The following is a 27268-nucleotide window of genomic DNA, read 5'->3' as shown; positions in this document are numbered from 1 at the left end:
ATCCCTCTCCAACTCCCTGACAGGAGGTTGTGGCGAGGTGGGGGTCAGGCTCTTCTCCCAGGTAACAGCAATAGAATGAGAGGGATGGGCCTCAAGTTGTGCCAGGGGATGTTCAGGTTGGATATTAGGGAATATTTCTTCTGCGAAAGAGTGGTGATGCACTGGCACAGGCTGCCCAGGGAGGTGGTGGGGTCACTGACCCTGGAGGTGTACAGGAACCATGGAGATGTGGCTCTGAGGAATGTGGGCAGTGGGCAGTATTGGTGGTAGACAGACAGTTGACCTAGGTGATCCTTGAGGTCTTTTCCACCCTTAATGATTCTAGAATTCTGTAACGCCACTGAGATGGAGCATGAGCTTTCTTCAAGATTTTTTCTCCTTTCCTTCCTGAAATGAAGACCTGTTTCTTCCACATGTCATCTAACACTGCACTGTTCAGGACCCAAGTTTTATGGTCTTTGGATGCTTCTTTCTCTGCCTGAGGGAGATTCACAGTGATGCCAATAATAATACAGTAACAGCTTTCCTTCTTCAGTTTGAGAGAAGTTTCTCTTTGAGTTCAATGGGTCCCATGGCTGCGTGTGGGAAAGAAGGGAGTGCGGTGGCAGGATAAATAACTGAAGCTGTGAGGGAGAAAAGTCCGTCTGTTCATAGAGGACCAGGAAAAGGCCAAACATCTGCAAGGTCCCCCCAGTTCATCACACATCTGCTTTCTACTCCCAAGCCTGAAACCTTCCCGGCCGCCTTTTAGGGGAGCAGAGCCAGCCGCAGGGCTGGGGTGCGGACAGCCAGCTGCCTCCTGCTCCAAGGAAAGAGTTGTCTTCCAAGCTCTGAAAAAGGGCTCTTCTCTTTGTTTCTGTCCTTTTGCTCTTTTTCTGAAAGATCTTGCCAATATTTTTTCCTTTGGGAGCCACAGCCCGTCCAAAGGGGCAAAATGATATTTGTTTTGAATTTGTTACAGCAGTTGTTGTTTTCCCTCTCAGCCTTCTGTTTACGCACAAACCCTGCCCTTTCCCCTATCTCATCCCCTTCACCCCGTTCTCTACCTAGAGAGAATCTCTACCTATTTTGCTTTAGGATACTGAAGGGTTCTAATGAAGAGCGTGGCTTGGCAGGGCTTGGCAGGAAGATGAGTCTTTGGCTTTGGAGCTGGGGCTAACAGATGAAACATCATCTAAAGTGTCTTCTCGGGGAAGTGCACATCCGCTGGAGTTGAATTTGTTTGCAAAATCACATTAGTTTGCTGAAGGTTCATTTTCAAAGCAAAGGAAAAAAGTTTACTTAGCGTTCCAGCATCGCAGCATTTTTAGCATGAAACACTGAAGAAAATCATTTCAGAATATTTATTCCTTTGTTTTTACTCCGTATTGTATTTCATATGATTTGAAATAAAAGGCTGGATTAATTATAGAGCAAAGAGGAGATACTGCAGATGTCATTGTGCTTTTTTTTTTTTTTTCATAAATCAGTCTTGAACTCTGTAATTTCACAAGCCAGTAGGTTTCATAGGGTTTTGTGTATTGGAGCAACATGGTTGTCTTAAATTAGTTTTCAATGTGTTGTTTTCAAACTGTCTTGGTGCATCTGTATTTAGGACATTACTTTCTTAGGGATTCCAAAGGTTTTGGTGTGGGCTGTTGTTCTTGCCATGCTCACTTAAAACTGGGAAGAAATTGATTTCCTGGGAAATAAGATGCCTGAAAGTCCTAGAGGGAGTTGATGCCTTTCAGAGATCTCATGCATTCGGGAGGTTTGAAATAGAACTGAAAAGCTTTCCAGGGCTGCAACCCATCCTGCTTCCCATGGCAAAGAGCTGGAAGGTGCTGCTGGTGCCCATGCTCTGTGGAGCTCAGCCCCATGCATCCAACAATCCTTCTTGGCAGCCCTATCCAGAGCAGGGGCTTGGAACTGCTGCTTGGTCACTGGGGATGATGCTGGGGATCCAATGGGAGGCAGGAAAATGCTGCATCAGGATGTGGAGGGTTAACAGGGAGCCCGTGTTTCCTCACAGAAAGGGTTAAAACCCTCCAAAAGCCACAACGCCAAGACACATGAAATACCACATTTTGATTCACTTACCTTAAACTTCTGTTGCAAATGTGCACAGGAGAACCTGCAGTAAACGGCTCTGCTTGCAACATAAAGCTTTATGAGAAGGAATAAAAATATACCAAAGTGGTCCAAATTAGAAGTAGCTGCCTCCCCAGGAGCCAAATCCAGTGCTAATGGCAAGCTCCCTGAGTTCCATCTCTGGGAGGTGCTTTCAGAGCCTGCTGTCCTGCTGCCCATGCTGCTCTGAAACTCTGTAGGAGAGGTCTTTCCTGGCTTCACAGTGTGCTGTTTTGTATTTGCATCTGCACTTTCAGAACTTTAAGACAAAGCAAATTTGTAGTGGAGATATTTTATACATCAGTCCCACGTGAAAGTCCTCCTCGGGGTTCAAACAGATGGGTGCTTCTGAGTTTGCAAACTGGCCCACCACTTACTTGGCTGTTGTCACTGAGAAGAGCCTGTGAATTTCCCAGCAGTTTGTTATGTGAAGCTGTGATGTCCCTATAGGAAAGGGAAACGCAAAGAGCGTGGCTGCTTGCCAGCAGCAGAGATGCAGGAGGCTGCGGAACTTCATTTTTAAGCTGATGAAACACAAAGGTCTCTTAGGCTCCATGACAGAAAAGAGGACATTGGCTCTCATGGCTCCGGCTGCTGTTAAACTAGTTGGAACTGTGCTTGGTTCTCCATGGCCAGCCCTCTGGGTGTCCTCTCCAGCCAGGAGTCCTTGCTTGCAGTCAGCATCTGGTAGTCTTAATGACCAAAAGTGCTGGTGTCATCTAGCAGAGGAGGGGAGTGAATTGGGTGGGATCCATTGCAGGATGGATCCCGTGGAGGACTCCGCTGGATGTGGGGTATTCATCAGTCCAAGTTCTTCAGCCACCTACAGCAGCTTTAAATGAGATGTGAGCTTTGGTGAGTGCAGCTGCATGCTACTGCCTTCAGACAATGTGGCAAGTCACCTGTGGTTCTGCTGGGCTCTGAGGACCGCTAAGTAATCTGCAAATGTTACTGAGCCATCATAGCCATCTCCTGCAGCAGTGAGGGGAACAGCTGTAGGTTGTGGTCAAATGATGTGTTGACTGCCATAGAGGCAGAGCTGTGAGTATTTCACGAGCCACTTCGGGGTCCAGGCACCAAGGAACTGGTCCATCCCCCTTGCCCTTCTCTATGTACCAGCTTTCCCTCTGGGCAGCAGAGAGATGCTCTGAAATGATGTGGGAAAATGCTGGTGCTCTGTGATAAGCCTAAGTTCTCTCGATTCTCTCTCCTAGGAGACTTCCTTCCTCCACCTCCGCCTCCTGTTGATGACCTCGGGAATATCACATCACAAGGTGCCTTTCCCCCACCGCCCCCTCTGGATGACGTTGCTTTCAACGTGCAGGTAAGAAGACAAGAATTTTATTGGGAGTGCAGAACTGATTCAAAAGGGTTGTGAAAATAAACATATGGTAATAAAACAAAGTGGCAAAGTGCTGTGGTTTGAAACGACGTGTCAGGAACAATCAAGTCAGCATTAGGAAGTTCTGTTTCCCAAGTAGGGAATATTTCCATTCAAAACTTACTGGGCTATTAAAGGATTTTTCCCATCCGGCTTGAATTAGAAAACTAATTGCATTCTGCCCTTGTGATAGTGGATGGGAGTGAAACCTTCCCAGAATGAATTGTTTTTTGGAAGGACCATCTCCTTCCACTGACTGTGGAGAGACTTTAGGGCAGTAATCTGATCCTAAAAGTGCTTTGTTTAGATGCCTAAAATTAAATGAAGCAAATAATCCCTGGCTCAAACTCCAGTGATGTTATTGAGACCCTGCTTTTGCTGGGTTGGATCTTCTAGATTGGCCATGTGGATGAAAGCAAAACTTCTAAGATGTGATGGCATGTGCTGTGTGGATGGAAAGGCTTGGACACCATTGTGTGGACATCACAGGCTCACCTGGCGTGCTGGTCCTGCTGTTCTAAGTCAGGAAAGCTGTGTTCAGACCACAGAGACTGGTGGTCAGGGTGATCCAGGAGCAAGGAGTTGAGATCTTGTCACTGGAGACCAGAAGAGTTTAGTTTGTTAGCTGAGCAAAAAGAAGGCTGTGGCTGCCAACCTAAAATATGTCTGAGGAATGAACACTAGGGAGGGAGGAGATCTGTTTCACCTCTTGATGGAGGTGAGCCTGAGAGCAGGCAAGTGGGCAGACACTGAACAGGGTCCAAGAGACTTTGTTCCTGACACTGCAGAGTTGATTCATCCACACTATGCCTCTGTAAAAAGAAAGCATGAGCTTCCTGTGATCTCTTGCCTGTAGCAAAGTGTTCAGATGCTTTCACAACTTCCAAGCTTGTTCCTGCTATGGGTTCAGCATTGGAAGCATCCTTGCAGAAAGAAGGGGTTAAAGGCAATTATGTTCCCCACTGCCAGGAAGGGCTGTGACCATGGGACGTGAGCCATGTGAGAAGCATGGCTTTTGCCAGCCTTGGGGGAATGAAGCAATTCCCCAACAAGTATTGCCATGTCTCCATCTCTCCAAGAAGTCCTTGGGGAGCCAGGCGCTGGGAAGTGACCCTGCTGCCTCCCTGCTTCCCCAGGGCCTGCCACAGCCCAGGGGATTTTCAGAGAGGAAACCTAGTCATGTTCAAGTGAGGCACATGTCTTCTGATCCTTGTGCCTCATTCATCGGGCCGAAGATGTGCCTGAGCTGCACAGGGCTCTCATTGGAACTGGCATGTTGGTAGAACCAGCAGCTGGGCTGGCTCTGCCTGCTGAGCTCATGTAATTGCTATTTGTCACACCCTTTCTCTCTGACTTTGGGAAGCCGGAGCTGGAGCAGTGTTAGCAGCATTGGATTTGGCAGGCATTTGGTTAGAGCTGGATTCTTGTGCAGGATGGCCTGGTCAGGGGGAAGCAGGGCCTGGAGGTGCATCCCCGCATGCCACCTCTTCCCGGTGTACTCTGCACAGCTAACACAGAGCCTCATCCTTCATCTGTGCTCACTCATCTTCTTTTTCCTTTTCCTTTTCTTTCAATCCTCAGTGAAAGAGATTGGGAGCATAAGTCAGTGCAAATCAGGGTCAGATCCTTATCTTGTGGGAGCAGCCAAATGCAAGAAGGGATGCTGGGGAGTCGGGGAGGAAAATGGAAAATAATAGAAGCACAGAATCATTATGGTTGGAAAAAACCTCTAAGATGACCAAATCCAACCCATCCCCACCATGCCCACTGACCTCATCCCTCAGTGCCACATCTCCACGGTTTTTTAACACCTCCAGGGACAGTGACTCCCCCACCTTCCTGGGCAGCCTGTGCCAGTGCATCACCACTCTTTCTGAGAAGAAATGTCCTCCTAATATCCAACCTGTGGAAACAGAGAGAAATGTCTGATGCCTGTGAGGACTGAACATGCCTGCAGAAGTTGCCCAGCTGATGTGGCAGGGTGAATGGTGCCATGCCTGTTGGGCTTCCAGCCTTCAGATGCTCCCTCAGGATAGCTCAGCACAAAGGCAGCTGGACTGGGCTCCAACAAACTGAAGCTAGTTCTACTCTCTGCCATCAAATCCCATCATCTCTGGGCCTCAGTTTTCTCTCTGTTGAATGCATGTACCAGAGCCTCTGATCCAATGGCTCGGAGCAGGTCTGAGGAGTTTGCCCCCATGGCTCTTCCAAACCTGCTGCAGAGCTGGAAACATATCAGCCTTCCTACAACAGGACATCCTCTGGATGACAGAAGGTTTCATTCCAATGAGAGTAGATGAAAAATGTGCACTGTGGCTCCAGGTAAAAGTTTTTACACTATGTGTTGAGGGCAGCAGCAGATATATGGTCAGTTTATTATCATTTCATGCACTGCTGTCTGACAGCTGAAAGCTGCACAGATTATTGCAGTTTAAGTTGTAGCTTGTGGAGCAGCAGTTAAAATAATAATGCCCAGTTTTCGTAGGGCTGTTTATCTCTGGATCTGTGTTTGGACGGCAGAGCTGGCTGCTTAGGATTGGATCCAAAAAGGTACTTTAGTATCTGACTTTCCCTCTAGGTGCCTGCACTGAGGTCTGAGCCACAGCGTACTTTTGCAATAGATCTGGCCTTTTCCTGTAATTTCTGTTTGTTCATCCAGATACATCACGTTCCGACTGGCAGCAGGGTCGGGGAGAAAAGGGGAAGGAAATTTCAACTCTTTTCCTATTAACTGTAATGCTTCAGGGAAAAAAAAAAAAAAAAGAAAAAAAAAAAAGTTTAGTTTAAAAAGCAGCATGCTGTAGCTGGGGTCAGCTGTGTTGGGAAGTTCCCCTTCGGCCAAAGGCAGTGGTGATGGCAGGGGCTTGTTCCGAGGGCGCGGCGATGGTGTGTTTGACAAATAAGGACATAGCAGAGAGGCTTTTGCCACGTTGGCTTGTGCTCAGTTTAAAAGAAAAAAAAAAAAAATCTGGATGGGAAGAAAAATGAAATCACTGTTTGTCAAAGGGAAATAGATAGATGTGGGAGGCAGGGAGATTTCTTTCTTCGTTTTGCCTTCTGCTCTCCAAAAAGGCACTCTGAGCAGGATGGGGAAAGCACAAACTTGAGCAGCTCGCACAAGCACCCAGCTCTGCTCACAGTGGGATCCTTGCTAAAAGCAGCGGCTCTTTGGGATGGGACCTGCACTGGGGTGATGTGAACAGCTGGTCCCTACCCTGCCTTCCCCTGAAGACCTCAGGCTGAGCCCAGCAGTGGGGGTTGCAGCTCTCTGTGAGCCCCTAGTGGAACCCCCCTGGCTGTCCTCACTCTCAGGTCCCACTCCTGGAGCAGCCACAGCTTTTGCAGCTAATTACCCCCAGGTGCTGTGTCTGCAGCACAGATCTGACAGTCATCTGGGACCTTAGCTGAAACCCAAGTAGGGATTGTGCTCAGCTCAGAGATTGCATCTCCCCCGACAGCCCCTGGCCGTTATCAGCATGTGTTTTATTGATGGACCACAAAGCCCTTCACAAAAGAAACACTGGTCTGTGCCTGATAAGGAAGCTGAAGCAGGGAAAGTGATGTGCCTGGGTCACCAGGCTGACCAGCATGGGCTGAAAATAGTGCCTTGATCCTGTGTCCTGAGCAACTGTTGCCTGCCTCCCTGAGCAAGTGCTGCTGCTGCCTTTTCCAGGAAAACGTTTTGGTGTTTTCAGTTTGGAGCATCTATTTTGAGAAGGCACTGGGGAAGGGAAGAGCGTGGGGTGCTGCTTGGGATCTCCCATCTTCTGCTCTGCTGGGCTCTGCCTGCAGCAGGGCTCACTTGAAATCGCCTTCCTTTGAATGCATGGAGAAGCCAAAAAGACCAAAGAGAGCAGAAAGTGTGTTCAGCCTCCCTCTAGTGCTAGATTTTGTTAATCATCAGGTTTATGGGCCTGGGCTTAGGTGCTCGCTAGCAACGAGCATCCGTGCTGCTGACAGCCGTTGTGCTCCTGCAAGGAGCGGGCGCTCTTGGAGCCTCTGCAGATGGAGCCTCACTCTGTGTGCACAGCTTTCAGTTGCAGAGCCCATGTCTGCAGGTTTCTGTGGCTCCTAAACAGATTTATTAAAATCCATGTGATAAGCAACTGCCTTTTATCTAAATTGAAGCCGTGTCCAACAGTATAAATAAATTACCTGGTGATGTTAGCCCTCTTATTCAAACCTTGGCTTTTCAAGAATGCTTTTGATCTGTCTCCCTCCTCCTGCCGTCCTCGTGTGTTTGAGGCACAGCAATGGGCTGTGTTCTGAGCTGGGCTCAAGCAAATCACATGTGTATTCCCTGCATGGCTGAGTGCTCACCGGCTCCCTGCAGGCTGTTGTGTGTTTGTTCACTTATAGGGCTCTCTGGGCACGAAGCTAAGAAAATCAGCAATACAGAGTCTGTGTATGTTGATGAATATCTGGGTATCTCATATACGTGCATATATAGACACACAGTAAGTATCAGAAATGCGGAATGAGCAGGGATGTAGAGCAGGCTGACATGTTATAGGGGAACAAGCACGCACATTTTATCCCCGCTGCTTTTTTATCCCTGTCTGTGGGTAGCGTGACCGGTAAATGCAGGATCACAAGCGCAGAGGAACACTGAGCATGTCTTTCAGTCTCCTCTTGATGCGGCCCATCTTATACGCATGTTTGTTTTACAATGCCAAACCACATTCTATTTTAAATCTGTAATGAACCTCTGTTCCCATCTATGTAACTTTCCAATCCATACTCTCTTCAGAATAGGGAAAGATGGTTATTATAAACCACAAATTTTACAGAAAGGGTAAACTGGAAAAGTTTTAATTGTGCAGTGTAAGCCTGCCATTCATCTTTCTGCCTGGCTATTAATATCTTGGCAATGTTACGGTGCAAAACAGCCTTTAATAACTAAAACTCTCAGCAAGGACTACAGAGGAAGCAAGGATCCAAACAGTTAACCGGGCTCATTATTTTCATCATGGTTATTACTGCGTTATTTAATGTATTTGTTCTGGTATTGTTTCATGTAGTAGCAGTGGGCTGGGTGTGCCAGGACCCGTGCTGCTGCACACTCGGAAGAGGGGCTGTGCTGGAGCTGCGAGATGCTTTCAGAGAAGGAACAGAAGTGGCTTTTGGTCATGTGCCATACGGTGGGTGATGAGGTGTGGGAGCAGAAGAAAGCAGCAGCTAATACAGAGCACATGTAAATAAGGGCACAGGCCCATCTAAAAGGTTGTAATAGGAAACAGGTCGGAAGGATTGCTGATTGTGGGGTTCAGAGATCATGGAATCACAGAGTTGTTGCACAGAGGTTAATCTGTGAGCTGGGTCATCCTCTCATGGGCAGCAGAGGCTTGAAAGGGGTGAGTACAGTGGGAAGCATGGAGAGCATGCAGAACAAAGCAGTAATTTTGTCCTCTCAGTCTGCAACAAACAATAGGGAGCAAAACCGTCACTGCATCCAAGGTAGAATTATTTAAACAGATGGAAAACAGGTAATGAAGAAGTGGGAATTCTCCCATCATAGCAAATGAGCTAAGAGAGAGTAGAGCGAGAGCCAACATGATCAGTATTGAAGACTTTTACATTCTTCTCATTTCTGAGTTCTATTCAAATCTTCTGTTGGATTAGAGGTCCTAGGAAGGATCTTTTGTAGGATCGCTTGCTCTTGTGTCAAATCCTGGTAGGCTGTGTTGCATTAGGGAACTGTGATGCAGTGGTGAGACTAAGACAAACAAACTGTCAGTAGCAAAAGGAATTCTAAAAACTGCAGCAGAGACAAATTATTTTGCTTTTTCTGTGAAGCTGGCTGGGGCTGGAAGATGTGGTTTGAGAAGACGAAGCCTTTCCATGGAATATGGATGTAGTGGTAGGCTGGGATGTGACACAGCAGGCAGAAGTCAGATTCCCACCTTGATTTTGATGCCTCAAGTACTACAGTACTGTGTGGCAATGAAGTAAGCTTTTGTCAGCCAAGCTGAAAAGAAATGTACTCATTGTCTGTCTAAATTTGGTTTTGCAGCCCTGGATAATTTAAAGAATAACACCAACTTCACCCAGTTTTAGATCTCTGCCTGTCGTTAAGCATTGTGGGTATGGGGAAGGTGTGAGTGTATCAAACCTCCAGGAATGGAAGAGGCTCAAATGCAGGTTCTTGTCTGTACTTTTTCCTTTCTATCACTTAAAAACGCCAAAGCTTTTCCTGCCATGACAGGTGGTTTTGGTGTCAGAAAGGGTTGTCTCTGCAAGCAGTGTGCAGCACAGTGCCTGAGCAAGTGGAGAGGTGGTAGAAATAATAGCAGAAAGTGTTTTTGCAGCCAGAGCTGAAGGAATTTGTTCCAGGACAGAAAGGCAGGCATGGCTTTGAATGTTTGTTGCTATTACATTCCACCTTTGCAGGACCATTCCCCATAGTTGTAATTTTCCGTTCTGATTAGCTGATGAAAATGCAGGATGTTGATTAGCTTTAATGGGCAAAACACAGGTAAGAAAAAGCATCTGGAAAACATCACATAATGTTTTTAGGGCTTTGTTTTCAGTTGTGTGAGAAGTAAAATAGGAATGTTTGGGAAAGCTGTAGCAGGTCCGAGCATTGCTCAAGCCAGCCAGCGACAGTTCTGTCAGAGGTACTGCACAAGCATCTCCTGTTCAGTAGTGCCAACACACAGCTCCGTCCCTCTCTATCTCGTTGTTTCCACATCTCTGTTTTGCCATGGAAACAGCCTCCTGTCTCGTCACATCCCAGGTCTGGCCTTCATCCTCAGCTCTGATACTCTGCTTATTCCTGACCTGCTCTCCCCACACCTGGCTCTGCAAATTCACCCCGTTCAGCCCTGCAGAACCCCTCAGTGTTTTCTCCGCAGATGTCACTGCTGAGGGCCGTGCAGATGTTTGGTGTCAGCACTTCCCAGGGCTGATGGCATGGCTGCCCACCTGAGGCAGCATTCGGTACGTGCTGAGGCTCCTATGGAAATTTAGGCTCAGAATATGCTTTCTGCACTGAAACAAATCCCGTTTGGCTTCTGTGGCTGTATTTGCTCCAAGGAGCAGTAGAGTTCACAGAATCATAGAATGGCTTGCATTGGAAGGGACCTCAGAGATCATCTAGTTCCAACCCCCTTGCTGTGGGCAGGGTTGCCAACTACTAGACCAAGCAAAAAAGATATTGTCCTATGCCCTAATGTGTACTGGGGACATCACAATTTCTGACAGCTGCTTTCAGGCATGAGTTCTTAATGTCAACCAACAACTTTCAGTCATTTATCTGCGTATGGGCAATATTGAGACAAACCTCAGAGCTCACTGGGAAGGATCTGCATGCTGGGAATTCTCCTTGCCAGGTTTCATGGTGGTCTCAGGGCAGTGCAGATTTGATTGTGCAGATTTTGTGTCACTCAGATACTGTTTCTTCACCTGCGGTTTTCATGCTTATCTGAGGCTGCCCAAAATGCATGTATCAAGGCTGAGTCCAGGCTTTCCTCTTCTCAGCTTGGACACATAGTAGATTTTTAACTTGACTCTGTTCTCAGAAAGCCAAACCTGAGCCATCCACTCTCATGTAGTTTTGTACATTCATTTTCCTGACACCTTGCCAGGCTCTATGGGAGATTCTCAAATCCTTGCAAACTTTTTGGCGTGTACCCCTTCCTGTTAGAGTAAAACAAGCAAACAAATTCCAAAATATGTTATATCTTTAACTTCTGTGCTTGGAGCTTATTCAGACCGAGAAAACTAAGTGGCCAATTTTATTTTATTTTATTTTTAGCAGTGATTCCTTATAGCTTCACAGCCTGTATTCAGGAATGCATTCTCAAATTCAGAGAAGCTTGACTGTGTGCTTAAACTTCATTAAAGTTGATAGAACTTCGGCACATGTGTAAAATTAAGCATAAGCTTATGTTTTATACAGTCTTCTTGCAGGTGACACTAGCAGCTGCATATGGGTTTCCAACATGTGATTAAATTCCAAAAGGAGTTTTTAAAAACAGTTTTAGTCAACCTTAATTTTCTGAAATTGGTAGCTTTAACAAAACCTATCTTTTTTGATTAAAATTGCCTGAGACGTGTCCCTTTTTAAAAGCTCTTCATTTAACTGTCACAATATACAGATTTGTGTGGGATAGAGTTTGTTCATGTAAATTTAATTTCCAGTTAAAGTGGTACAAACACAAAGTGATTTCAGCAGACATTTGGGAACTCCGTGGTGCCTTTGCTTTCATCTCCACACATCTGGGGCCAGGCAGGGCCATAAGCTGCTTCACCCCATCATTCAAAGAGACCAAAGGCACCCACCAACATCAGGAGAGGGAGAAATCTTAAAAGTTGGTTCTAGTATTTAGAATCATCATAGAATTATTTGAGTTGGAAGAGAGCTTTAAAGGCCATCTGGCCCAACTCCCTACAGGGACACCTACAGCTCCATCAGGTGCTCAGAGCCCCATCCACCCTGACCTTGGGTGTCTCCAGGGATGGGGCACCACCACCTCTCTGGGCAACCTGTGACAGTGCCTCATCACCTTTATTGTAAAAAACTTCTTATCTCCAATCTAAATCTCCCCTCTTTTAGTTTGAAACCACTTCCCCTTGTCCTATCAGTTTAATTACTTGTGCTATTAGACAGAAGTGAATATTTCTGTTATTTGTAAAGAGAATCTGTCTGGCTTCAGCTTGCTGGTTGTGGCATGTTCTCCTATTTTGCTGGGTTGGACAGTCCTGCAGTATGTGACATTTTCGTTCTGGGAAGCTGTCTAGGTAAAGCTGTTGAGCTGCTCAGTCTCCTTTATAAGTGAAACCAAGCGAGCTCTGTATGTGTCTCATTGTCAGCTGTTTCTGCTTTTCTGGGGAGTCTCTCGAGTTTTTAAAACACTTCCTCCCAACCTGGACACAATATTTCAGTGTCAGACTCAACAAAAGTGTTGAAAGAAGAGAAATCGCCGGTCGTCAACTCTGCACGTCTCTTGCTGCAATAGTGCACAGCACCGGGAAGGATGGAGCTGGAGCCGGGCATTTCTCCCTACTGGGTGCAACTCCCTTTGGAGGGTAAGCTCCCTGGCACATCTCTGGGCACATTATTTCAGCCATGGGACTTGTAAAACTGACTCATGGAGGTGGATCTTCCACATGTGGCTTCCATTCGGATAGCCTTTAGTGGAAAAGCATCCAAGATAAATCTTGTCAAAAATATGTGTCCCTTTTCTTGCCTCTCGCTGTCTTCAACCCGTTCTTATTTGACAATGCAGTTCACTTAAAAGTTTTGGAGAAGAGCTAAGGGGCTGGTACAATATTCATGAAAAGGAAACAAAATGGAGTGTAAAAACTGCTCTGCTCCAGGGGAACATGGCAAGAGAGCATCCTCACCTCCTCTCGCGGCTGCTGGGCTTCCTCTGGCAGTGCCTTGGACACCAGATGTGTGCGTGTAGGCGTGCGTAATTCATGGCTTGTCAGACACGTCCTGTGCACTTGGAGGCATCCTCCTCTTCTCCCTTCTTTTATGCCAGAAAAGGAAAGAGGAAGATTATAGCTTGGCCAGGATGTGGAGGTAAAGGGATTCTCTACTCGTGGCCATTGCCATTGGAGCTTTCATGAATGTAACTTCCATGGAGGAGGAGTGAATGGAAAGGCCTTCCTTTACTGCAGCAGACACTTAATGAGCTATTTCTGTAATCGATCAAACTTTGTATTGGGTAATTGGTTATGGTTCCCATTGCAGGCAGATGGTGAAATATCCAATATCTCCTCTGCTCTCAGTTTTTCTGGAAGCAGTGATACTCTGCGGGGAACATCAGCTCTGCTTGATGGCTAATTAGACATTAATTCGTGATGATATTGGAGCAGATTTTAAGTTGGCGGGAGAGTGGGCAAAGAAATGGGAAACTTTTAAGTCACCATAATTATCAATAATGAGTCCTAATGTAATTGTATTAGTTAAAGGGAAAAGTATATGTTCCCTACTGCTGTAAAGTTGGTTACAATCACTGAAAGTCATGCTGAGTCAAAAGGATTTCATGGCCAACTCTTCTTGCCCTACGAGCAGAGATGTAGTGCTGTCCTGCAGAAGGCATAAAGAAAAAGTTGATATATTCCACATTATATCGTATATTCTGCAGACGAACAAGAGAGTTTCACTAATTCAATTTAATTCCCAAGGACGAGTGATTGTAACTCCACTCCGAGAATATTAAATTGCCTTAATGGAAAAATAAACTGGTTTTATTCTCCCCCTTCTCTCCCCATCTTCCTCATTCAGCTTTCAAATAACTTTATGTGCCTCCTTAGTTTATTAATACACTTCTCATCTTGCTGCTGATTTAGCATCTGGTAGCACTTAGCACAGACAAGCCTCTCAAGACTTTTGATCAGACATGTTAAGTAAACTATGGGGGCTGTTGGCTCTGCTGTTGGCAGATGTTAGATGGTGGAACTACTCCTCTCCATCCATCCTCACACTACTTTATCAACCCATCCTGTTGCTTTCCTGTGCCTCTTGCTTGTGTTCTAGCTGGCCGTGTGAAGATCCTCCTGTTGAGAAAAGAACATGTGCTGTTTTGCTGTTTTTTCACTAGCGCCGCTGTCTTGAAAGCCACATTTAGCCTATGTTGAAAAGTCCAGGACTTTCTTCCATGAGTAAAAGCCAGAGGTTGAAAGCCCAAAAGGGCCTTTTGCAGGTTTGAATGCCCATGGTGGTAACTGGATCTGGCATTTGGATGTGATGTAGTCAGGGTGATCCTGCAGTGAAATTGCAGATGGAGATTTGGGTGGTGATTTGCCATCTTCTGGCTTGTTTTGTCAGGGCTGGAACAGTAAATGTAGAGAATGAAATAGGCATTAAGGAGCTGCTTTGGCCCAGTGGATTAGTGTTCATCCGGTGGCCAGAAGGAGCTGGTTTAAGTTCCTCACCCTGCCAGGTGCTCTGCAGCCCCTCTACCTGGTTGCCCTGGGATCCAGCTGACAACGAGCTCCTCAGGACAGGGACGTTTCCTCTGATATGTGAGCAGTGCCTATCAGACTACTCTAGGGAAATATAAAACATCGTTGCAATACAGATTCATAAGGGGAATGAAGTCTTTGCTCTCCTTCTTATCTGGGTCCCAGGAGGCTGAGTGCAACTGACTGCATTTTCTGTCATCTCAGCTCCCAGGAGGGAAGATGTGGGTTTCCAGGTGTTGGTCCAAGCCCTGCACTAAGGCAATGATCAGTTGATAATCTGCAGAGACTGACATGTACCCCCCAGCAGAAGGAGTGACTGCAGGATGACAGCTGGCATACATGAAGCACGGTGGAGGATTACTGGAGGTGTAAATGTGCAGAGCCAAATCAGATCAGCGAGTGTCAATAGGCCAGACAAAGATGTAAAAGGAGGAGCACAGAGTATCATTTATTTATTTATTCATCTTTGAAGCATCTTCATAGTTTTCTTCCACGTTTCTCCAGCTGCCTTTGAAACCATTGTAAACACACAGCAACCACAGTGTCATGCAGCAGAAGTAGCTCCACAGCTCAGCACCACATTCTGTGATGAAACACCTAATTTGTGTTGTTTTGAAACTGATACCTTCTCGCTTCTTGCTTTCTTCTTTCTCTCTCTTTTTTTTTTTTTCATCATTATTTATCCTTCTTGTAAGCCTCCTATGCAACACTGAGGTTATAAATTGGTTTTGAAGATTTCTCAAGATGTTTCCTGGGTGTGCTAGCAAATAACCTCTCTCCTTGTTCATTTACCCCAGCTGGAAGCCTTGCTGTTCTTTGCAACACCTTGTTGCTTTAGAGACAAATCAATTAATCCTGATGGTACCCACAGCTGTTTACTGGTGATAAGAGTCATAGAATCATTAAGGTTGGAAAAGGTGGCTAAGATGATCTAGTCCAACCATCAACCCATCCCCACCATGCTCTCTAACCATATCTCTTAGTGCCACATCTGCCCTTTTCTTGAACACCTCCAGGAGCAAATGATGGGAAGCATTTTGCACATTGGCTGAACTCTGCTGGAGCAGCAAGGTGGGCTCCTGCTGCACAGTGCGTGGCTCCCACACCCCCTCACTTAAGCCCCATTGCAGGCAGCTCAATTTATAGGCAAATCTTCAAAAGTGGCCAGAACTGTAGGAACGTTGCTTGGTTAAATGACATTCGTGTCAGAGAGACACCGAGCGATGCCTTTGAACAGCCCACTTCAAACTTTTGAAGTGTTTTCCTTTGGTGCGGCTAGCATCCAGAAACACAAATCAGGTAAAACCACTCCATGCCTTAAAAAAGAAAGAGCAGGGAAAAAAAATAAATCAAAACCCAACTTCCCTTTGGCTTTTATTCTTGATGTCATCAAAAGACTAAAAAGGATATTTCAGGCCTGGCTTCAGCCTGATGGAACAGCAGGGAAGTTCTTTTCTATTAGATCCTTGATACAATCACGTCTGGTGAAATCACTGCGGTCACATCTGCTGAAATCTTCCATCATTTCGGATTTGTTTCAAAAGACTCAATCTGTCTGTTTTTAAAGGGCACGACTACTTTCCCAGCCCCTCCTTGGTGCCTGAAACAGTGATTTTTTATCAGTCAAACATCTTAGACCCTCCTGGCCCGGAATGCTGGAGTCAGCTCTTGTCACCATGTGCGTGCTTGGTAGGGCAGCCTCTTCCAACTGCTTTCATTTACATCAGGGAATTTGAAACAAAATGTTTGCATTTGTCTTTAGGCTGAGGAGAGAATAGACACAGCAGCTCGTGGTCTGGGTGCCTCATTTTCATGATGGATACTCTTGAGGATGCATCTTTTTGCCACTGCAGTGGTTTTTTGTGCCTTCCATGGCTGCTGTGACCTTGGAAGGAAGGCTGGGAAAGTGTGTGGTGAAAGGGATGGGGAAGCAAGGGCATATGTTGGAAGAGGATCTTGCCTCTGGCAGTGGTATTGTTGGAGAAAGTGCAAAGAGAAGGTAAAAGAAAACAACACACAAATAGCAGTCTGAAGTGTGTCAAGACTGAATCACTTTTCTTCTTCCTGGTTAAAATTTCTCACAGCCTCTTCCTGTAGGTATAGTTTGCCATCGAAACCAAACATCTTTCCTCTCCTTTCTCTCACTTGCCCTCGGCTAAAATAGAAAATAGGAGTCCCATCCTCCTTTCCCTTTCTGCAGCTCTGTCTAAGCCCACTGTCTGAGGCCAGGAGAGCTGCTGGCTCCTTGCATAGAGAGCCCTTTCCTTTTCTCTTTCTTCAGCGACGATTCCCACAGCCCGCAGAGTGTGGCAGACAGCTGCAGGGGTGGAAAGAGGGGAAAGCGGAGTAAAGTTTTGCCAGTGCCAGATTCCACGGTGTCTCTCAGACAGTTTGGCTCCATCGCATCACCCAAACGTACATCTATACCTGTAGGGCATCTCACTTCCCAGCAAGGGCAGATTGCATTCTCCAACACCAATGAAATGGGCTTAACTCAGCCTGCTTTGGACAAGCCTTGAGCCGAACCAGTGGGTGGGAGGGAGGTGGATTTCAATGGTAGAAAACAGCACTGTAGTGAGCCCTGGTGCCCTAACCCTGACCTAACCCTAAACCACACACATCTCTTGCCACAGAGATAACGACTGTCCCACGCTGCAGCACTGCATGGCAGCAAACACGGTGAGGAGAAACAGGGAAACAGAGCACAACAGAGCGGTTAGATCTGGATAAGGACTGGAATTAGGGGCAGGAGCTTGGAGGGACATCTGGGAGCCAGATTCTTCTACATATCCCTATTGCGAGGAGCTGACGTGGACAAACAGCAATGTCCTTGCATCCCTTCTGTAACTTGCAAACTGTAATAAGAGCAGGTGATTTAGGTTGTAGGAAAAGGTGCCCCAGGGGAAATCATTGTGTTTTTCATATCGACAAGTTGTCCTATGGCCTTTTTTAGCACAGTGAGCTCAACTTCAAGGCCCTGCGTGCCCTCTGCACTGAGTGCTCTGCACAGAGCTTCCCTTGGGGAGGCGAGGGGACCTGTGGCACTGCCTGGTGCTGGGCGGTAGGATTAGGGAAATGAAAGCCAGTTTTCATTGGAACGGTGTGGGTTGACAGGGCGCAGGAGTGGATTACCCTCACAGCTGCTTGGAGCCGCACACCGGGAGTTCAGGGGCGGCCAACAAGGCAGGCAGTGCTGTTTTTCTCTCTTCTGCCTCGCAGCAGGGACTGAGCCAGGGGGTGGGAGTGTAGGCGCTGCAGAAATGCACGTGAGTGGATAGACTCTGGCGTGAGTAATTTGTTGGATTGGGTTGGTTTATGTTTGCTTTCTGTCGAACTCACGTTGGCCTGGCCAAAGATAGCATCCTTTTCCCTTTTTAAAGCCGTTTTTCCATATACTGCTGGCTGAAAGGGAGCGTGCACAAGTGACTGCAGCGATGCAGTAAATCCGACAGAAATAGCAGGAGCGGTTCTTTCTGGTTCCAAGCGTTCGGATTTGCGAAGTCGTTCGCTCAGCCGGCGCAGTTCCTCGGAGCTGAGCCCTGTCTGCGCCGACCTGTTGCGCCGTGGGACCTGGCGCTGGGGATCTGTTCCAGAGCAATATCATAAAACTTTTATAGCGACGTCATGACAAAGAGCATGAGAACAGAAATAAGTTAACCCTCTCTTACTAAAGTTTTGCTGTTGCAAATTCTCCTCCTGTTCCCACGTGCAGTAAATCCCTTGGTGGAAGTTGGAGGGTGGTGGGGAGAAAAATGCAAGATTTGTGGAGATGGGGGATGGGGAAGAAGGAGAAGCCTGTCTGTGCGAGCACTGCTGTTTCACAGAGGTACTCGAGGTCCAGTCCCATCCCCATCAGCCCTCACACGCATCAGCAGCATTATTCGTTGGCACTGTTGTACTGCATTCTGCTTCAGCATGTGGAGAATTGAGCTCTTCATCTATATTTATTATATTTTAATTGAATAAATAAATCTTTTGCAGAGCCCCAAATCAGTGGAGATATTTCCATGTTCGTGGTTTTTTTTTTTATTATTATCATTTTATTTTTCTAGGTTTCCTAAGGACATTTAACTTTTACAACCTCACAACTTGCGCTGCGGTCTTTGCTCGTCAGTTATTGCATAATCGTTCTGGGGGATGAGAACCTGGGAATCATATGGCACAGAAATGCTGAGAAGCAGAAATAAAATCTGCTGATCTTCTAATCTGCTGCCATCTCTCCTCTCCAGGGTCAGCGCTGTCCCACAGCCAGGCACCAAGCAGCCCCTTCCTGGGCCCCACTTGTACTCCTGGTTCTGCCATTGACTTGCTCCATGATTTATCTCTGCAGATGCTGGGTGCCCTTCTCATCTCTCCCTCCTTCCAGACTGGCTTTTGGCTTAAAAATTCTCTGGAGCGGAGCAATCTCGTGTTTTGGGTCTAGGAAGCCTGTGGCTGCCCTGCAGTTATTGTAGGCCAGCAATTGGAGGATGGAGGAAAACCAAGCCAGAGCCATGAAGTGTGCTAGTAATGGAAAGGAAATTAGACTGTTTCAGGTTTAAAAACGCAGATACCTACAGTTAGCCTTGAGTAATAATCTGGGACAATTCCTGCCTAAAGTAATTATTTTTTGAACAATAGTTTGGATGGAAAAACTTTGATTGGTTCCATAATAAAAAGAAGTAAGAAAAATTGAGTTTGTAAGTAGTTTCTAACCTGACTTTGAGCCTTTTAAATTATGTGTTCTTGCATAAAGCGCATTGGAGATTTCATTTTCATGTCAGTCAAGCCAAATTTATTGTAATCCAATAAGATTTAATAATCATTAGGAACTAATGAATGCCTTAGCACGTATAAGCTTGGCAGCTCAGAGCCTCCCTGCTTTGCATAGGCTGTCTCTCTGACCAGGTTGCTGCTTACGTGTCGGATTGATGAGAGTTCTGTAAAACAGGTAATGATCTAGTGCTCCTAAAATGAAACTCGAATAAAACCTATCTGGAGCAGACAGTGAGCCAAAGGGAAAGGAAAATTTTTGGCTTGGAAAATTGAAGTAACTCGGTGAGAATGAAGGCAAACAGAGCTACATTGTCTGTGGGGAAGTGTTGGTATGGTCTGTACCGGCTTTACAGCTGAAATTAGGTGAGATGTTATATAATTCTTTTGTATTTTTATTATGGTAATAGTTAAGCTGCATTGAGCTCTGTAGCTGCATGTACATGGAGAGCCTCTGCCTGCGGAGTTCACAGATGGGAAAGGACAGAAGACAAATATTGACTATGACTCAGGTTCAGAGAAGACTTTAAATGTGTATTATTTCACTTGACTCAAGAACTTCTGCTTCTGTGCCTGCCCTGAGTGTAGCTAGGTGGGTAAACTCCTGGCATCACACTTGATGGGGATCCTTTGCTGGCTTCCTTGAATATTGCTATGGTCCATGGGGACTACTTTATCTCCTGTGTCACTGAGCCATGAGCCTTTTGTTCTTTGCTTCCAGAAGTGGGTGATGGTGGTGAAAATTCACGTCTCTTCCCATTCATGGGAATGTACTGACCACACTGATGCAAATGGGGAGAGGCCAATTTAAATGCAGAGAGAAAACAAGGTGAACTCGATTGAGAAGCGTCCTGGATATGGGTTGGTGTCTGCTCTGGTCATGGACTTCCCTGAATAATAACCCTTCTCCCAAAGACCTTCATTGTATTGCTTTGTGACTCCTTGGTTCAAATCATGCCCTTCACTTTGAGTTTGCTAGAAATAAATTGAACTTTTTCACTCCTCAAGGGAGTGATGGAAATTGCAAAGAAGTGTTGAATCAGACAGGTACAGCTAGCATGGACTGATTCAAAATAACAATAGGTGTGCAGGTGGCCGGGTGCTGGTTTCAGCTTGCACCTCCACTGCCTTTGTGCTCACCTCGGCAATGCACTGCTTACCATGTTGCATAACCCTCCATGGCAGCACAATGGGACCATTGTGGGAAATGCATGAAGAAAAGCCTCAAAGCAGCCTAAATCTTTGTGAGGTGATGAGGTGATCTGCTCATCCCTGATTCTGGGAGAAAGCTGTAGCATTTCAATATGTTTGTTGAATCCCTGCAACCTGAGAGTTATTGCTGGGGCATGGTGGCAGCTCCCTTTGAGGACACTAAGAAACCATGTCCTGGGACATGGTCTGAGTAACTGGAATGCTTCTTCTTTCTTCTTCAAGGTGAATCCCGGTGGCAAGACACTTGAGGAGAGGCGCTCCAGCCTGGATGCAGAGATCGACTCCCTGACCAGCATCCTGGCCGATCTGGAGAGCAGCTCTCCCTACAAACCGCGGATCCAACAGGTTGGTGGCATGTTGCTTAAGCCCAGAGTGGGAAAGTGGCCAGAACCAACTGCTGGAGTCAGTTTGCAAACCACCTGGTATTTGGTGCGAGCAGGCATGCCAGCGTGTCCTGATAGCATCCAGATGTGGCTGTCAATGGGAAGGAGGGTGCAGCCGCTCTGAAGGGGCACCAGCTCAGAAGCTGCAGTACCTCCTAGCAAGGGGCCTCTGATCCCAATTGTTACACTGGCCTTGGAGATCGTTAGCAAAAAGTTTACAAAGAAAAAGACATTTCCTTTGCCCCAACTTTCTGTCAACAATAGCTTATGAATTAAAATCTGCCCAGTTCACAAATACTTTTACACATTTCTTTCCCCATTCTGTTAACTTTTATCTGGTACACTGTCAGAACGATCCAGGTACCCGCATCTCAAGTTGGTTTGTTTTTGTGGTGTGATCAGTGGCAGTGACACAGCTCAGGGTGGCTGTAGCCCAGTGAAGTGGGTTGCTATTCCCATTTAATCCACTGTGCCTACATGAGGACTGCAGGAGTCGCCTAATTTTTGCCACTAATATAGGTAGCACCTCTGTGGAATTACTTATGTTCTGGTAAGATGTGTCTTTATCAGAGAAAGTGGTGAAACCCCGGTGGCACTTAAAGAAGAGCAGTGCATGTGATCTTGATAATCATCTCAGACATGTTTATGCCCATCTGTGCAGCTCTTTCGTGTCCTGTTCCCATAACTTGTCTCATTTCTTATATGTACGTGTGTCTGTAGGCATCTGTGCAGCTGTGTGTGCCTTACTGGTGTCAGCTCTGACTAAAACCCTTTGATTCTGTTCAAAGAAAGAGTCAATTGACGCAGTACCTACCCACTATCCATACAGGCCATCCCTTCACTTTGTGGCTCTTATGATTCTTTTCACTGTTGCATTTGTTTTGAGTAATGCAGAAATGATACTTTTGAACAGAACTAAAACAGTGACCAGAGTTCATTTAGGTTTAAGGTCATGTTTAAATAAGTGAACTTAGCAAAAGCGGTGTTGAATAAGGTTGGCACAAGCCCATCCCAGGTGTCTGCAGGCAGGGGCTCTTGTTGCAGCCTTCTGCAGGGACTGCCCAATAAACTCTTCCTTCATTCCAGCTGCATCTACACGATTGCTGCATAAGCTAACAGATATATGGGTATAAACAGTCTGATTTGGGTCAGTCAGTCAAAGAGAGCAACAGCACAACCCAGATACCACTTGGTCCTCTTCCCAGTGTTTTTTTTGTTGTTGCAGTGAGTGAGACAAATCTTAACAGTGATTGTGCTCGGGCACAATGTGTCGAATAATCTGCACTCATTTTGTTTGTATGGACCAGGCGGATACAAATGCACACTGGTATTGGGAAATACTTTACAGCATCAAAACCCTGTGAGAGAGTTAACTGGAAGAGATTGGCACTCACCCATTTTCCTTGGCAATGCCCGCAGTCAGCCACAGTGCCTTAGTAGAGACAGCAGCTCGTGTAACCAATTCTCTGAGCGTCTGCAGTTTTGTGATCTGCCAGTACTGCTGACTGCTTCCTGATACTCTTTTCTTTGGGATCTGGCATTGTGTGAACAGATTGTTTCCCCGCTTTTATTTTGTACCCATCCTATTAAAAAAATTCACAGAGTTCAAACGCAACGTTCTGCAGCATAATTAGAGTTACTGCACCTCAGAAGGCACAGCCCAACTTTGGGACTGGATCTGACTTTCCAGGCACGCCAACACGTGCTGCCAGTTGCACATGTTTGTTCCTGTGGCTTTTTTGCTTGAGGTTCTGGTTGAGGATCTGGAAATCTGTCCTCCACCCAGGAACGGCAGGATGGTGCTGTCCATCCAAAATGCCAACCAATGTGTTTGGCTTATGAGACTCTCTGGCATTTATTGGTTAATGTGGCAACGTCCCATGGAAAGTACAGTTACAGCAACTCCCAACTATGGCTGCTACAAATAGAAAATGCCCGAGTTGAATGTGTCATTTACTGTAATTAAAAAGTACTCAGACGAGTCCTTGAAGGGTGGAATTAGAAGGTAAAGCTTTGATATTTTTCTTTGTTTGATCTGTACTAAGTATTAAAACTGGTGAGTCATTTGATGGTCTTACAGTGGGATAATAGATTAGGCTGCAAATTGTGAGGTACTTACTCAGAACATCAGCGCATTTATTGGATTACACCTCAAATGACCTTCCCAAATTTATCAGGATAATGACTGCATAGAGGAAGATAAGAGTCACAACTTGTTTCGGAGATGTTTCTAGTTGTGCTTATGCAGTTAAAGCATTATAACAATTTTATAGGTATACCTTGCCCTTGGGGATGCTCCTCCTTATGGAACAAGAGGAATTTTATTGTTAGGTTTCTTTTTTTCTTCTTCTTTGATCTTCGAAATAGTTTTGAAGCAACATAAACTAAACTATAAAATTGTCCTCTCGTTCTGGAGTGAGAGTGATAGCAGGATCTGAGTGGCTTGCCCAACACTGCCTGCCTTCATTGGCATAAATTCAAAGAGAGAAGCTCTTCTGATCCTCAGTACGTGTTCCAGATTGCAGTGAGACACGGTGCAATGGGAGGTGCCCCTGGAGCAGAGGGATTCGTATCCTCCTCATAGGTTTGGAAAGTCCAAATTACTTTTCAGACTGTAGGGGCCAACCCCAGACGTGGCTCAAAGACATTGCCCCAGGCTGAGCCCATCACTGAGAGTTTCTCTGGCTGAGTCGCTGGAGCAGCCAAAATTGATTAAAATGCTCTTGTGTTGTTTGGTTGTTTTTTTTTTTTTTCTTTCCAAATTACACATATCAAAAAAACAGCAGAAAATTGTAACGCTGAGTTGTTATCTTTGGCTGCAGCACAGCAGTGCCTGGGGATGCTTTCTGTCATGGGAGCTGTTGGGAGGCACCATGTTTCATAAGTCCAGCTGGAACTCATTTTTAGAAAGGACCAAATAACACCTGAGCTTGGGAGGTGGCTGTGTGCTCATCACCAGTCTCCTGGTGTTGTGGTTAAATTGGAGGGGGCTGAATCAGCCGTACGTAGGTAGAACTGCAGTTGCATTATGACAAAATCTAATTAATATTTTCCTCCTGTTCGGTAAAATTCAGAACTGTTAGCGTGATGTATAAAGTACAGAGATCCTCTTGTGTGGCTGTGATGTATTTTCTGTTTACATATCACACCTTTAAATTGCAGTAACCCATTGGAAAGTTTAGAGGCAGAGAACCCACTACAACTTGTAACAGTAAAAGGAGGTTGTGTAGTGAAGGCATGGAGGAGCATAAGTTCCATGGAAGGGAGTAGGGGCTGTTCCTAAACCGGTGAACCCCAGCCTGGCTGCTGTGTAGATGCTGTGGTCATCCAACTTCTCTGTTAAAAGGTATTTTCCCCAACTTAGAGGGATGTTTTTAAACTGTTCTGTTTAAACTCTAGCTTGGGAGATGAGTGCAGCAAGGCCTTAAGCAAAAAGAAAAAAAACTGCCAAATTTCAGCCCATAAAATAAATGTTTGCATTTTTTTTTTTTTTTAAACAAGAAAACTTTGTGACTCTGGAGAGAAAGCTTCCAGCAGAGGCTGTGAAAATGAAATACTGGAAATAGCAGCATATGAAAGCTCAGGATTTTTTGTCCCTGCTGTGAATTATGTATTGAATGCTGATTGCTTTGTTTGGAATCAGACACCTACCTTCAGAAACTCTTGGTTTTTATCCTGAATTTCCTGCAGATTGCTTGGCAAAATAGGACTTTGTGAGAGGTGTGCCGGGCAATAAGATGTACCTGGTCCAACCGTAATGAGCCTGTTTTTTAAAAAAGCAAATAGCAGGTCACCAGAATTTACAGAGTATTCAACTAGAGAAAAGAATTGCTTTGATGATCAAAATCAAATCTACGTGTGTGCAGCTCTCAGAGGCAGCTGCATCCAGAAGGACTCAGGAGATGCGTTTCATTCCCACCTATCACCACTGTGCAAAATGACCATGGATGGAGCATTTCTGCTTTGCTTCCTCTCAAAACCTCCTCAGTCTGCATAGCTTGGCAACTACTTGCATGTGATTTGCCTCCTGCCCCCGTGTATTGCATCTAGCGAAATGAAACCTTGGTCTGGGTTGAAGTCCTTTAGGTGATGTTCTTGGACAAATAATAAAGAAGAGAAATAAAATATTTTTCTCACCTAACAGATGGGGGAAATGATGGCAGAGTTAGGTGAAGTGTCTGAGGGTTTGTGCCTGTACCCCTGCCTCTAACATTGCCCCCCAGACTAGATTCACTATCCCACACTGCCTGCCTAGGCAAGCAATAGTTTGACAGAAAAGAAACTCATTCTCAGTGTGAGCTGCAGAACAATAAAAAAGTAAATAAAATTAAATTAAAAATCAGTGATACATTTTCATTAAGTTCCAAACATACTGGGAAATAATGTCATCTAATGACTGGAGTTTGAAAGGGATTTAAGTGTTTGACAGCGTTGGATGTTATTCCATCACTCCTTTCGACAACCGGTTGGGGACTGCAAAAACAGTGAAAAGGCAATGGGCTTATTTTCTGCAGAGTGATGGAAGAGGATTGGAAACCACAAAACGAAGCAAAATGCTGTGCACTGAACACTCCTAAGGAGCACTCTTTCATGTGCATCCTTAATGCCTCATTTTTATCTGGTCCAGGAATGCACAGCTAAAGGTTTGGGGTTTTTATTTTTGTTTGTGTGGAGCTGAATCTCCAGCCATGACTGAAGCTTCCCAGGCAGCATGGAGCAGAGCATTCCTCAGCATCAGAGGGAGAAAGCCCTATGGTTTCTCTTGGTGTGGGCTGCGGGATTGGCATATGGCTCTGCAAAAGACAGAATGCAACGGCTCTCTTCAAAACAGCCCGTTCAAATTCACGAGTCCAAGCTCAGAGTCTGATTTCCTTGTTCTGTTAACTGAGAGAGCCTGGTTTGTTACACACCAAAAGGATTTTGCAGGCATGGTCCATACAATGTTTACTACTATTTTGGATGTTGGGGACAATTTGATAGGACAAGAGGAAGTGGTTTCTAATTAAAAGAGAAGATTTAGATGGGACATAAGGAAGATGTTTTCTACGTGAGGGTGGTGAGGCACTGGCACAGGTTGCCCAGAGAGGTGGTGATGCCCCATTCTTGCAGACACCCAAGGTCAGGCTGGACGGGGCTCTGAGCACCTGATGGAGCTGTGGGTGTCCCTGTTCAGTTCAGGGAGTTGGGCCAGATGGCCTTTAAGGGTCCCTTCCAACACAAATGGTTCTATGATTTTCTTTCTTTTAAGAAAGAAAATGTAGGGGTTCAAACAGATGGAGATTAATTTGGCAGGTTCTGAGTTAATTGTCTCCTCCTGTAGCATTTGGGTGACAGAAAGAGTTGGCGGTTCCTGAGTTATGGGGCTTGGTGGGATTTGGCTGTTTCAGGTACTCAGAAAGTTGCCAAGACCTTTTCAGTGTTATGTGGGCTGAAACTGAGTGCTCTCACTGGTGACTTTGTACCGTGCGTAAAATCCATGCAGACTACAGAAGCAGGAAAGGAAGCATCCCGTCTGGAGCCAGCTCCATGGGTTCTACCAGCAGTCAAGAAGGAAAGCCTCCACATTCAGGAAACCTCCTTCTTCCTGCAGCCCCCATTCCCAAGGGCAGAGCAGCAGCATTGGCTGCGACGGCCCCAAGGTGACAGCTTTCCAGGAGCTCTGCTGCTGGCAGGACACGTCTGTCAGAGGAGCGCATACAAGGCACGAACGTTGGTCCACATGCATGTGAGCAGAGAGGAACAGCCAGCAGATGATGTCAGCACGCTGGGTTTGGCTATGGGCACAAGGAGGGGACCCTTCCTGTGCTCCAGGGCTCAGCCGGCGCGTGCAGCGGGCTGATGCTGCTCTGATTAGCAGATGCTGGAATCGGTTGCATCTGCTGGTACGTATTAGACCATAATCCTTCTGCTAAGAGCATATCCGGGAAGACTTTTAAAGAAAATTTTCTGAGATCCCAGATTATCAGCTTGTCACAGATGAACGGGATAAGAGTGACCTTCGCAGGGTATTATTTCTTTCTGTAGCACTATCATCAGTGAAAATAAAACACAACTATGCCTGCTTTCCTTTTTTTCTAGTGCATAACCAAGTTCACAAAAATCTTTCTTTTCCCTTTCCCCTTTCCATTTTTTTTTTTTTTGTATCCATTTGGGTTTTCTGCCTACGTGCTTGGCTCCAGCCTTAGCTGATGACTGGTATTGGATATATTGAACTTTAAAATCTGTGCAGGCATCTCAAATTTGTGTGTGGATAAAGGCAAACATTTACTTTGGGAACAGTGATAAAAAAGCAAATAGTACCTCATAATTTGGTCTTTTTTTCCTTCTGCATTCATGATTGTTTTGCTGTGTGTGAGTGGGTGAGAGTTGGGCTCTTACTTTCTAAAGCCGTTCAAGGCCTTCTACCTATTGTTAGATTCTGTTTTCTGTCTTTTTCCCCACAATGGGACCAGGCTGCAGTGCACTGTCAGCTCAGGAAGCCTGTCATCATTTCCCCATCCTCAGTTTTTGGCAC

At 45.8% G+C, this 27268-nt stretch overlaps 1 protein-coding gene across 19 annotated transcripts in view; it reads left to right on the top strand.

Annotated features, from left to right (window-relative positions):
* The window catches only part of LPP (LIM domain containing preferred translocation partner in lipoma), a 321563-nt gene that overhangs the window by 136089 nt on the left and 158206 nt on the right, over positions 1 to 27268 (top strand). For all 19 annotated transcript variants that reach the window (XM_031603428.2, XM_090147412.1, XM_031603427.2 and 16 more), the window contains 2 exons: positions 3324 to 3433; positions 20594 to 20716. In XM_031603428.2, the coding sequence (XP_031459288.2) occupies positions 3324 to 3433; positions 20594 to 20716 (233 nt within the window). The remainder of the gene's footprint in view (positions 1 to 3323; positions 3434 to 20593; positions 20717 to 27268) is intronic.

Source organism: Phasianus colchicus, chromosome 10 (assembly GCF_987193195.1).
Source record: "Phasianus colchicus chromosome 10, bPhaCol1.hap1.1, whole genome shotgun sequence".
NCBI lineage: Eukaryota > Metazoa > Chordata > Aves > Galliformes > Phasianidae > Phasianus > Phasianus colchicus.
This window is presented reverse-complemented; position numbering and strand designations above follow the sequence as displayed.